The sequence below is a fragment of the Dromiciops gliroides genome, chromosome 2 (assembly GCF_019393635.1).
Source record: "Dromiciops gliroides isolate mDroGli1 chromosome 2, mDroGli1.pri, whole genome shotgun sequence".
NCBI lineage: Eukaryota > Metazoa > Chordata > Mammalia > Microbiotheria > Microbiotheriidae > Dromiciops > Dromiciops gliroides.
In genome coordinates, this window is record NC_057862.1 from 645,670,190 (window position 1) to 645,683,607 (window position 13,418).

The window sequence follows — 13,418 nt, forward strand, 5'->3', positions numbered from 1 at the left end:
AGCATCAAATGAGATCATATTTGTAGAGACATTTGTAAACCTTAAAGTGCTATATAAATGCTAGCTTTGATTATTACATGTTATCTCATTTGGTCCTCATAACAACCCTGTGGGGAAGACACCGTTATTATCCCCATTTGGCAGAGGAGGAAACTGAGACAGACCTAGGTGAAGCCACTTGTCTACTAGGGTCACACAGCTAAGAAGCATCAAAAATAGGATCTGAACACAGGTCTTCCCCTTTCATCTGTGGCTTTTGAATAACAGGAGTAGGGATTTGAACAGTGCCAGAAACTAGCCTCCAGGACCACAGAGTGGATAGGGAAATTGTTTATATGGGAAAATAGTGTATGCGTGTGGTCTGGAGGAGGCAGGATTCTTTATTTCAGCAGGACCACGTGACAGTGAATTTCAAGGGTGAGGTCTCCCAGAATGTAGAGTAGTGTGGACAACATGGGCCATTCTGTATTGGCCACCAGCAAGGATATCCCTTAGACACATGACATTTATTAGCTGTGTGACCCTGGGCAAGTCACTTAACCCTCACTGCCCTGCAAAACAAAACCCCCCAAATTAAAAAAAAAAAGTCCTTCTTTTATCTTTCAAAGAAATAACTGATCCATGGTCCAGTCTGTCATGGCCATGAGTAGTTCTGAGATCCACTGCTTCAGGTAGACAATGAGGAAGAGCTAATATTGCTCATTACCCTAATTTGCAAATCGGCAGCTGATGATCCCAATGTGGGGGGGGGGGGGGCGGGGAAGATACATGACAACTTCTGGTTTCACCTGATTTTGTGTTCTAATGAGCTGTGTACATTTAACCCCACTGATCCCTAAACTCTTGGCAATCTCTTGCCCCACTTTCCTTTTAATTCCTGATAGTTTGGGGAAATAAGGTTTGTCCAATAAAGAGAAAGTTACCCATTTATCGTGAACATAAAACTCACTTCTCCTTCTCTCTCTGTTCCAGGGCTCAGCTCCTATTCTGGTGGTCATGGTGATCTTGCTAAACATTGGAGTCGCCATTTTGTTTATTAACTTTTTCATCTAATGAGATTGTCTTAGCAAAAATAACAGTTCTACATATGGATGGGGGAAAGGAGAGGAAAGCAAAACACAAGACAAAAACAAAACAAAACAAAAAAAGGGAACGAGTATAACTCTGACTGTCCAACAACAACTTCCAAGTCTTTTCACAGAAGAACAACATGATTGGGTATCACTCACAGTTTGCCTTTTTTTCTGGGTAATGTTTTTTGGATTTTAGCCAAAATTCTTTGCTTGTATAACACTATGCTGTGTGACATGGCAGAAGGTGGCCAACACGCCAGCCCTCCCAGCTAGACACGGAAAGAGAAGACAAGGGATCTCGGGAAATCAACAGCAAAAATCAAATCACCTTTGTTATCATTGTCATCATCACGGCAAGGAGGATGAACTGCTGCCAGTGGCGGCCAAAGAGCAAAGTCCCGGAGGAGCGTCTCATTTTGAGCTGGGTCAAGCAAGGAGAAGGAAGCAGATGTCTTCAAGATGCCAGGATCAGGGTTGGGAGATGGAAAGAAAGGTAGTTTATACTTTCTTTTCACTCTCGACTTTGAGATATCCTGGTGACGAGCATTTGTGGGTATAGACAGGGAACGAAGCTGTCTTTTCCCAATGGGTAGGGAAACTAGCCCTTCTTATTGTCTTTAAATGGACATATACATATGTTCAGGGGTGAGGGGAGAAACAGCTTCCCCTTTTCTACTCATCTAAATTAATTAATCTTAACATTTTCCAACACTGCCCTGTAGGCTTTCTTTGAGAAGGCCAAATCCCTGATCCCAACTCATACCCTGGATTTTAACCAAACACAGGTGTGTGCAGACACATCTGGAGCAGTGGTTCTTTTTTTTTTTTTTTTAGCATCAAATTCCCTAAACCCAAGTGTTCTCCTTTGCCTCCTTGTTACCCACACACCAGCTCCTAAGGGAAACCATGCTACCAGAGGTCCAGGAATTGGATTCAGGTTCAGACTGGAGTGTCTAGATGGGAAACCAGGGCGATAATTCAGAAGAGGAATGATGAATGCAGCCGATGTGTCTGGTACATCTTGCCATGGACAGTTTCCGACATCATGCTTGGGCTCAGAGCATGTGGTATTTTTGCACTTTGTATGCAGGATGTATATTCAGGCTTCCAACATGTCCCTTGTTCGCCATCATTGGTAATGACAGCCCCTTAAGGATGTATTGTTTTCTACGATATATGTCACTTAAGTTCATTGGTTTTACCATCTTTGTAATAATGCCTGCCTTGATTTCCCCACTGGTAGATATGCATAGTCATTAAAGATGCACTATCCCTGTTCTGAAGCTGTGTGGGTCCCAATAACAGGATCATGTTTTAAAACTCAGTGGGCTAAAAAAAAAAAAATTCCCAAGTTCACAAAAATAAATCTCTACCTCCCACCCCACCTCCCCTCAAAAAAACAATGCAAAAACATATAACCTGAGTGTTGTTTCCGTCAGACCAGGAGGTGCCATTATGGCTTCAGGATCTGACCCAAGTCATAGGCTAGACCACCATGTTTGACTGTCCCTCTCTGATCAGTAGTCATTAGAGATAACACCCTGACATGCCCGTGCGTGTATGTATGTGTCTATACTGAGTGTGGACAGATCCACAGACAAACACCTCAGTTCCAAATTGGGGAAATCCCTTTGCAAAAGGATTCCACATACAATGCTGTTGGGTACAGCCCAGACTTCCGGACTCTGCTTTGCTTCTCTTTAGCTGTTTTTCTGCTCTGTTTGAAGCAGATTTCTTTATTACACTGCACTGGATTGCTATATTTTTAACCAGAAATAAACTAAAGATTAGAGCATGTTCCATTTAAGTTTAGTTCTTTTCCTTACACACTCACACACACACACACACACACACTCTCTCTCTCTCTCTCTCTCTCTCTCTCTCACACACACACACACACACACACACACACACACACACACACATACACATGCCATCCTCACAGTTTTCTTTAGTTTGAGGGTCTTTTTTGGGGAAGAGGGTGGGAGGGGACAAAGGAGGAGAGAGTATCAGTAATACAAATACATTTCTGACAATTTGCTTTCTAAAGGGATATTACATCTTTTGTACATCTTAATTTTCTGTTCCTCTTTTTTAATATTGAGTGGTTGCTGCAGAACCTAAAGTGAACCAAATAAAGATTCTTGTTAACTTGCAGCTCTGAGAATCCTACATGCTGGGATACGTGTTTTGTAATTCTGTTTGCAACTCTTTGTAAAGATTAGCAAGACTTCTTTTGTACATTCCAGTAACTGCATGCCACAAAATGGTACCTACAAATGCAGGTTACATATTTACATGCAAACACCATACAATATTTAGATATGTATTTAAAAAAATCGACAGCACAAAAATGCCTATCATTAAATACGAGAACTAGTGGTTTCATGCCTAGGGACTTCACACGGGTGACTGACTGTTTTCCATGACCACCTTTCCTGGCTGCCAGTGAATTAAATTGTGGACACCCAGTGAATACCCCAGAACTTTTGTTCTGGGGTCATTATATTCACTAGGACCGAACCATTTCCTCTCATTCCCAAATGACCGAAAGGACTGACTGGAGTCAAGGCTGACAAAACAGACTGCTTGGGTCTGAAAGATACCTGAAGAGTAGCTTTAATTGGTTTCCAAAACAATGTGATTAAAAGCAAGGATGACTTGATTAATTGCTGTGGGTTGAGCACTTTAAGACAACACCTGCTTGTCCCACCTAAGCCAGAGCCTCACACTTCCCCGACAGCGACATCACTCATCGTTGTCCTCCACGGACATCTACTGAGGGGCTTCTCTCCATCTCTTGCCTGAGCACACACAGGCTTGTCTCACTAGAGGAAGGTAGAAGAGAATCACAAGGTGGGCGGGGCAGTATAGAAGCGCTCCATGCGGCTAGCAGCCGTCTCCCAGTGGCCCAAAGCATTTAAAAGGTTTTTAATTAATACCCAAAGCAATCCTATAAGAAAGGTGCCGTTGTCCCTATGCTGCCTATGTGAAAGCCGAAGCACAGAGAGTGAAGAGACTTGCCAGAGAAGGCACCAAATCCACTCTGGGAAGGCGGTGGATGAATCTTACTAACCCATGCTTTGAAACCTGGTTTTCTAAACCATGCATTTCAAACAGTTAAAAGGAGGGGAAAAAAGAGATTTATTTTGTTTGGAAAGAGTATGCAGTAAGAAACTTGGAAAATCAGCGATCCTAGTCATCGCCCTAAAAACAAAGCATTTTATGTAGGTCATTTTGGCCATTCTCTTGTTACTTGGCCAAACCCAAGCCTTGACTAACCCCAGGTTAGTCCAATTATATGAAAAGATAACTTGGGAGGAAATGAGTCCTTGGTGAAATCGGGTGAAAGAGACTCACCTGGGAAAGGAGTCACTTTTTTAAAGAGGTTTCCTAAAGGATTTAGTTGAGTTGTTTGACTTCTCTGTGCCTCAGTTTACCTATTTTTCTTACCTGAAACTTGAGGATTTTCATAATTTGTATTTCAAGTTGATTTGTGCCTTTTGAATTTGATTTCCTGCATAGGAAGTGTCTGAATAGTTGAATACCTTAAAAATGCTCCTTTTCTCCATCCTCTCGGACTTATGGGCTGCAGGCCCCAGCTGAGATGATATGAATGGTGTGATGTATGTAAAAATAAAGAGTATGAACAAGCAAGGCCTAGCAGCCAGGCAGAAGGTCAGTGCAGCTCCCAGGAAATGAGAGCACATTCATTTGAGCAGATCACTAAGGGAGAAAAATCCCAGAAACACAAGGGCTTACTGACTGATTTTCTAAAGTGATCCTTAACCCTTTCGAACAAATGCCAACATCCCTCTTTTTTGTTGTTGGGTTGGGTTTTTTTGAGTCAAAATCTCCCCAAGCATGCATGATTGGACATGCCAGTCTCAAGCCAATTCACTATTTCCTATAGCCACCCAAAAAGAGGCATTTGATGAAATCACAAGACAATTCTGGGCTCTAGATGTTTGGTCCTCTGGCTTGTGGTGCCAAAAGAAATGATAGGTAGGCCACCAAGTATGAAAAATATGCAGATAGAGCCCCCATATTGGATTGGTTGCAGAGAGTAGGTAGCTATCTTTCAGGGAATCCGAGGGCTGGAACAGTTTGTCACTCGGTTTTGAAAAAGATTTTCCATAAAGCATGGAATAACATGTTCTGTCTCAGACAGAGCTTTTGTCCTTGAGACACCATCTTGTAAAAATGAAAGGGACAAGAGGGAACCTTGCAAGGCCTGCTAGTTCATCTCCTACCTTCTAATAATAATACAATGGCTAAGACACCTGAGGTGGCTCATCAAAGGGGACCATTTTGATATTTCACTTTATTGTGTTTCCTCCTCTCTAATTTCAGATGTCTTCATGGTACACCCATTTGGCTTGTTTTTTTCTTATTCTGCCTTTAAGCCCAGATGGAACTAACGGGTATCTATCATCCTTTGTGCAATAATTTGTATTTTCTCTCCTAGGTTAAATCCCATTTCTTTGACTTTTTTATAGAAACTGTCTTCCAACATTTACACCTTCCTTTAGTTCAGGAAAAGTAACTAAGGGAAAGGTGCCTTTCAAAAATTGTGCAAAATATCTCCTCCACTAACTAACCAACTACTTGATCTAGTAGAGAAGAAAGGATGCCAGCATTTTCATCATACCCAGTTAAGATAAGTAGGGTTTCTCAACCTTTTTTTGTGGGTATCCTGGAGCCCAAGGGCAGTCTGGTGAAGTCTAAGGACCCCTTCTCACAATAACACTTTTAAATGCTTCAAAGAAAACATGGGGTTACAAAGGAAACCAAAGGTTAGTGAACATTAAAATGTCTTTGTCCCCCATCTGAGTTCATGGACTCTCTCTTCCAAGTTAAGAAGCTGAGAGAGATTAATTTTTATAGTGTTTATTTGACAGTTACTCCGGGGGGGGGGGGAGCAAAGAAGTTGCCTTTTGTTCGCTTAAGAATAACAGTCAAAAATCCAGTTAAAGGAAAGGGTAGAAGGCTGAATCTTTGGCCTATACAAGTAAGATTTGCCTGAGGTGTTCGTCAGGCTGCCTCACCTCTGGCTGTCAGCGTTCCCCAGAATTAAGAGTAAACAAAATGAACCCTTTGACATAGGAGTCCAAGCAGCCTTGCTAAGTCTGCCTTAAATGATGCAAGGGGGAGGAAAAAACAAACAAACCAACCAACCATGAAGTTGCCTTGACTTAAGCAATGCCCTTGAAACACATAGGGCCCCTAAGATATATCCATCTACATGCCTGCAAAAGATGTGGAAATCTATGGGAAGACTCAGAATATAAGGGCTCGTGAATCATAAGCCAGGACAGGCTATGAGGAACAGAAGGTTATCCTTACGGCCTTGTGTCCAGGAAGGATGGGGAAGGTTATCAGTGTGAGACGGAAAGGGTTTGAATGATTTGGAGAGGACTCAGCGGCTGAAAATGTTGAGAAAAGATGGCCGACATCTTAGGACTTAATTCTACTGCTTGATGGAGACTTTCAGGTCCAAAATCCCTCGGTGGGGACACTGGCAACGAAAGAGGTGATTTGGCTCGTGCATGGATAAATGATTTAATGCCTTGCTTATGGAGAGGGACTGATTGTGTTTGTTTCAATGCATGGGACCAGATTGGCAGCACCAGAGGCATTATTCTGTTCCGAGTCTTTCCTATGCCAGTCTTTGTGGGCAGATGGAGGAGCCTGAAATCGGGCACAAACCCAGTACTTTGCAAGGAAAAGCACCCTGGCCGTAGGAGTCTGCTTATTATCAAGGCCGCTGTCCCCGCTCTGTTCAATTCAATACACGCCGATCATTTTACTGAATGACTGTTACTTACAAAGTTATGGCCAGGGTGTCTCAGGCCCACGAGATAACAAAGGTCAAAGCAGAGAATGGGTGCGACTTTACATCCCTACCTCATTTCTTGCTGTTTTTCTACTGTTGGTTGGCAAAATGAAGATCCTATTCTGGAGGAGGAAAAAAAAAAAAGAGATTTTAGTGGATTAAAAAATCAATATGTCCACAGTGAGATGATATGGCTTCTCAAAGAACTACCACAATCTCAGGCTGAACTGAAAAGCATATGATCCCACTGTTTTCTTGTCCTGATGAGTCCACACCTGGAGTACGGTGTTCAATTCTGGGTGCCGTATTTTAAGAAGGACATTGAAAAGCTAGGCAGAGTGTCAAGGAAAATGACCAGGACAGTGACCATAGCCACCTTCAGATAGCTGCCTCATGGAAAAAAGACTAGACTCATCTGTGAGGCTTTGGAACAATGGATTCTAGTTGCAGAGGCAGATTTAGGCTGAGTTTAAAGGAAAAGCTTACAAATAACTGAAGCTGTTCAGTATATAAGGTGAATTTCCTGACAATTTAGATTCATCCAAAAGGGGAATGGCCTGCTTCAGGGAGTAGAGGGTACAAGTGGCACTAGATACCCTCTGAGACCCCTTCTTATTGATCTTCACCGACACATCAGTCAACTCATTGCCATCACATATTCAGAAGCAGAGTAAAACCAACATGTCTCCTTGACACCCAAACTTTGGCCTTCTTTTTGTTTCTGTTTTCCCATACAAAGGGGCTTAGCAGGATTGACGTGAGGTCGGGATTCATAACATTTTTCCTTCAAGTATATTTCTTCACGAGGTTATTTTCTACTTCCCATTCCTCCACTGTTGGGTTTCCATGGGTCTCCGCCAACAGCTCCTGTATTCCCCTCCACGGTGGCTAAGATGTTTAAGGCACCTAGGGGAGTCTTGACCTGTCTCTTCCCCTACATAGATGCTCTCCCCTCCATCCTGATACCTTGAAAAGCTTTCCTTTCTAATATCACAGTAATCCGCTTTCTCCCATCCCATTCATAATAAATAGTGCCTGAGGCTTCCTCTTTCTTTGGGTGAAGATCCTTTACCACCACTTGTTAGAAGGTCCTGTGTCCTGATTCTGACCATATTGGTAACATTCAGACAACTAAAGATTCCTTTTAGGGAGTCTTATGTCCAAAGTTCATTGGAATCTGAGCAAACACAGTTTTCCCCCTGACATTCATAAGGATGATTCCTAAGGTAAGGAGATGTTATTCAGTCTCAGTCGATTTCTACCTTCCATAAAAGCCTCATATTCTGTGGCTGGAAGGGAAATGCTCTAACCAGCCAGGATGGCTTTTCTCAACAGTAGGGTCAGTTTCAGAGGAGTGGACAGTTCATAACCCATAGGAAGTGACAGAAACGTCTGACAGAAGCACCCCCTTCTCTTTTCTTTAGAAAGGATGAAGCTGCTCGCTTGTGCAGCAGCTGAATGTCCTTGCTGCCAAGATTGGGCAGATGGACATCATCTTAGCCTACGTTTTTGCTGCAAAACCCAGAGCTTCCACGGTGTTAGCAATTCTGGCTCTGCTTCTCCCCCCGTTTCTCTCTCTAGCTCTGGACTGTCAGCTCTCTCACTTCAGACTCTCCACCCAAGTGAGACCTGCCCAGTTTAGCACTGTCACTGCCGTAATCAGAATAGCTGTGACCTGCACTTTCACCTGCTGCTGGGTCCTCCTGGGGATGAGGTGGGGAGGGCAACCAGGGCCCAATGCTGCGGATCCAAGTCCTGTTTCTCATGCACATTTGCCAGGTCCTTCTCCCTAACCGCATGGAGAACAGTCCCTGGAGGCAGGGGCTTTCTCTTAATGCCCATGGTTCCTTATTTCTGGTGCCTCCGTGACTTTCTGAGGTTCTGACTAGCATCCTACTGGACACAATTTATTTAGCTGGACTCTGCGTCTTTGCATCGCTCGCCCACCCAAAGTAGCCCGATCTAAAAAGAAAAACCCAATCATCCTTTTGGAGAGCTGCATATGAAAACTTGATCACACACTAGACATGAAACCACTAACCCTTATGTGGATGCCTTTTTGTGACTCCTTAAGTAAACGGTCTAAATCTGCATTTTTCTTTTTTCTGGTTCTGTTCTTTTATTTTTTTTTTTCCTGGTGCATGTAAACTGTTTGCTGATACAGTGCAATTATTTTGTGCATTGACAAAAAAAAGGGAATGTTGAATATATTCTGACTTTTTTTCTCATTGATGAAGTGGCTACAAAAAGTTACCTCGGCCTTTTTTCTTTTCTTTTAGCTGAAAGAAAATAGCTTGGTTACTTAAAAAATGATAATAAAATAATTTTCTTTAATGAATATAATTGTTTAAATCATCCCCTTATTCTGCATTTAACCACCTAATGGAAGATGATAAAGGGACACTGTCAAGATGATAAGAGATCTTTTGCCCATTTTGGTAATAAATACCATAAATTACATAAAAATTTGAGAAACTTGAATCTTTTCCATATGAGCAACATGCTTTTCTCTCACTGCTTTTAACGCCCTGTGAACTGCTTCCTTTGTGGGGAGTTTTGTCCATGGCCAATGTCGAGAAAAACGGCACAAATTTGTCCTTAAAGGACTGAGTCTGGATTGACAGTGTCCCTTTAAAAAAGGTCTTTTCAAAAACATCTGGATTTCCTGAAGGAACGCTGCACCAAACATTTAGCTAAGGAATACTAGATGCCACCACCTTCACACCCAATTGTGACCATTTGCATCAGTCATCCAACAAATATTAAGAAATTACTGCATTCAAGATACTACACATGAGAAGGGAATAGACAGATGAACACTAATAGCTGAGAGGAATGATAGCTAACATATCAGCACCGTGCCTAGCACATAGTAGATGCTTGATAAATACTTGTTTCCTCCTTAATCGTTTTTATGACCATATGCAGATTACTTCTCTGTGCCTCAGTTTCCTTATTTGTAAGAATGGAGATAGCATTTATATCATCTACCTCAACAGATTCTTGTGAGGAAAGTGCTTTGGAGACTTAAAAACACCACAGAGGTCAAAGATGTTATTATTTATTTAGCACCTTAAGGTTTACAAACACCATGTGAGGGAAGGCATTAAGAAACCCATTTTTGCAAATGTATTCATGCAGTGACATTAAACACCTACTGGCAGCAAGGCTTTGTTCTAGGTTCTGGGTCTGCTCCAGGAGCTTACAATTAGAGGGGATTCGATATGAATACAAATGTAAGAAAGGATGGTGAATGATGCAAGCAAAACAAAGCTTAGGCAGAGTATTCAAGTTGGAGGGAGAGATTATGAAATAATAACTCCAGCATTTACATGCTTTAAGGTTTGCAAAGTACTTTGCAAATATCTCATTTGGTCCTCACAATGCCCCTAGGAAGTAGGCAGTATTATCATCTCTATTTTTTTTGGGGGGGGGAGGGCAATTGGGGTTAAGTGACTTGCCCAGGGTCACACAGCTAGTAAGTGTCAAGTGTCTAAGACCAGATTTGAACTCAGGTCCTCCTAAATCCAAGGCCAGTGCTCTATCCACTGTGCCACCTACCTGCCCTATCATCTCTATTTTACAGATGAGGAGACTGAGGCAGACTGGGGTTAAGTGAATTGTCCAGGGTCACAAAGGTACTTACGTGTCTGAGGCAGACTTGGAAACTTCAGGCTCAGTGATCTCAGCAAAGAAGATCAGACGAGGAAATGGAGACAAGTCATATGTCCCATATGGCCCCCTAACCTCCAGGAGCTTAATTATCTGGGGCTGTACCCATTTTCATTTTAGGTGAATCCCATCTTTCATTTTAAGTGATTCCTGCTTAAAAGAATACAGCTTCCAGGGGCAGCTAGGTGGTGCAGTGGATAAAGCACAGGCCCTGGATTCAGGATGACCTGAGTTCAAATCTGGCTTCAGTACTTGACATGTACTAGCTGTGTGACCCTGGGCAAGTCACTTAACCCCCATTCCCTTGGGGGGAAAAAAAAGAATACAGCTTCCTCATGGGATGTAGATGCTGTCTCCCCTCCTATCCCCTTATCCCACCCAGGCCTAAACAGCCCTTCAATTTTGTTTTGTTTTGTTTTTCCCCTTCCAAAGTTCTCTCTTTGCAGAAAAGAAACTGTCTTAATTGATTCTCCTTCCCCTATGCCCTTAGTTCATCTGCCAGCCAGGAACTTCATCTGATAGGCAAGGCAAAAAAAAAAAAGCCTCATGCTACAAATAATAATACTTTAAAAAAATCAAAACAAGACATTCCCTGAGCAGTTATAAAATAGGACATTGGGCTAGGGCCCATTTAGGTTTTAAAAGCCACACTACAGGACAACTAGGTGGTGCAGTGGATAAAGCACTGGCCCTGGATTCAGGAGGACCTGAGTTCAAATTTTACCTCAGACACTTAACACTTACTAGCTGTGTGACCCTGGGCAAGTTACTTTACCTTCATTGCCTAGCAAAAAATAAATAAAAATAAAATAAAAGCCACACTACAAAGAGGATGAGGACAGAGGAGACAAGAAGGGTGGGGTAATAAGTATTTGTATAATAACTACTCTTTGCTAAGTCTTTCTTACAATAATCTCTCCTTTCAGCCTCACAACCACCCTGTTAGAGAGGTTATGAGCCCCATTTTTGCAATTGAGAAAACTGAGGCAAATGGGGTTAAGTGAATTGCCCAGGGTCACACAGTTAGTAAGTGTCTGAGGCTGATTTGAACTCAGATCTGACTCCAGGCCCAGTGCTCTAGCCACTGCACTACCAGCTAACAGGACCCTGACACACTAATAAGCAGCACTTACTCCCGATGATTAAGGTGGTGGGTGCCAACACTAGGATAGCATAGATCAGGTGTTCTCACTTTATCACTCAGAGGCTGGATTAATTCCTGATCTTTTCCAGGAAGGGGTAAGAGGGGAGAAGAGGGGTGTTAGGCCTGGGGGAAAGAGGGACAATTGGGAGAGGCAGGGTGGTTGGTATAGGATGGAAAGGACACTGGATTTGGATGCAGAGGAGATGGGTTTGGAGTCCCTATCCTTCTATTTATTAGCAATGACCTTATTAGGAAGACATCTCCCCTGGGCCTCAGTTTTCTTCTTGTCCAATAATAGCTAGTTTATATAATGCTTTTGGGTTTGCAAAATACTGACATGTTATTTCATTTTATCTTCAGAACCAATCCTATGAAGTGGCTGCTATTAGTATTACCATTTTACAGATAAGGAGAATGATTTTAAGTAACTTGCCAAGATACTTACAGCTAGTAAGTAGCTGGGGCTACTTACAGCTAGTAAGTAGCTGGGGAAATTTACAGCTAGTATCTGAGGATTTGTTCAGTTGTTTTTAAGCTGTGTCCCCATTTCATGACCCCATTTGGGGTTTTCTTAGCAAAAATGCTGAAGTGGTTTGCCATTTCCTTTTCCAGTTCATTTTATAGATGAGGAGACTGAAGCAAATCGTTAGGTTTTACAGACGAGGAAAATGAGAGCAAATAGGACTTGCCCAGGATCACAAACCTGATAAGTGTCTAAGGCCAGATTTGAACTCAGGAAGATGAGTCTTCCTGACTCAAGGCCTAGAACTCTATCCACTGAATCACCTAGCTGCCCCATTTGTAAGTATTTGAGGATGCTTAGAGCTAGTAGGTATCTGAGGCAGGATTGAAACTCGGGTCTTCCTAACTCCAAGGTCTACACACTGTACCATCTAACTGACATGTAAAAGATCACTCTCTCTGAAGCCCTTTCCAGCTGCACTTTGATCAGAGCTCATTACTCCAAGGTTCATTCTTCAATGAAGTAGTGATGTAGTATACAACAGAGTTGTTCTGTAGGAAGGGATGACAGACATGCCTGCTCCAAGATCTGGTCTCTGGCAAACTCAGGTAATGAATTGTAATTTCGCTTATGAATGACCAGCTCTGGGGGCAGCCAGGTGGCATAATGGATAAAGCACCAGCCCTGCATTCAGGAGGACCTGAGTTCAAATTTGGCCTCAGACACTTGACACTTACTAGCTGGGTGACCCTGGGCAAGTCACTTAACCCTCACTGCCTTGCAAAAACAAAACAAAAACAAAAACAAAAAAAAAAATCTAAAAAAAAAAAAAAAGAAAAAAGAAAAAAAATGAACGACCAGCTAATTATACATGACCAATTATGTTATTTATTAGGAATGACCAATAAATATACTGATTGTTCCAACAAAAAGCTAATCAGCTTATATTAGAAGATCCTAGAGGCAACCGCTATGATCCCAGTAAAAATAAGACAGGTCCCCCAATATATAACATTGACTTCCTGGTTTTAAGGTACCATGGGGAAATAAATTCTAGTAATCATTAGGATTTCAGTTAGGGATTCAGAACAAGTGTAATCTCCATTCATGGAGAACCCTTAAAATATTTGAAGACTTTTCTCATTGAAGTCTTCAGGCTAAATATTCCCTGGTCTTTTCTTGTTGATCCTTGGATGACAAGGTCTTTTCATCACTTGATTCACTCTCTTC

General features: G+C 42.2%; 1 protein-coding gene across 1 annotated transcript in view; it reads left to right on the plus strand.

The window, feature by feature from the left end:
• The window catches only part of JPH3 (junctophilin 3), a 202,057-nt gene extending 192,810 nt beyond the window's left edge, over positions 1-9,247 (plus strand). Inside the window, 1 exon segment of the mRNA XM_043982421.1 lies at positions 973-9,247. Within this exon segment, the coding sequence (XP_043838356.1) occupies positions 973-1,040 (68 nt within the window). The 3' untranslated portion in view covers positions 1,041-9,247.
• The last annotated feature ends 4,171 nt before the right edge of the window (positions 9,248-13,418 follow it).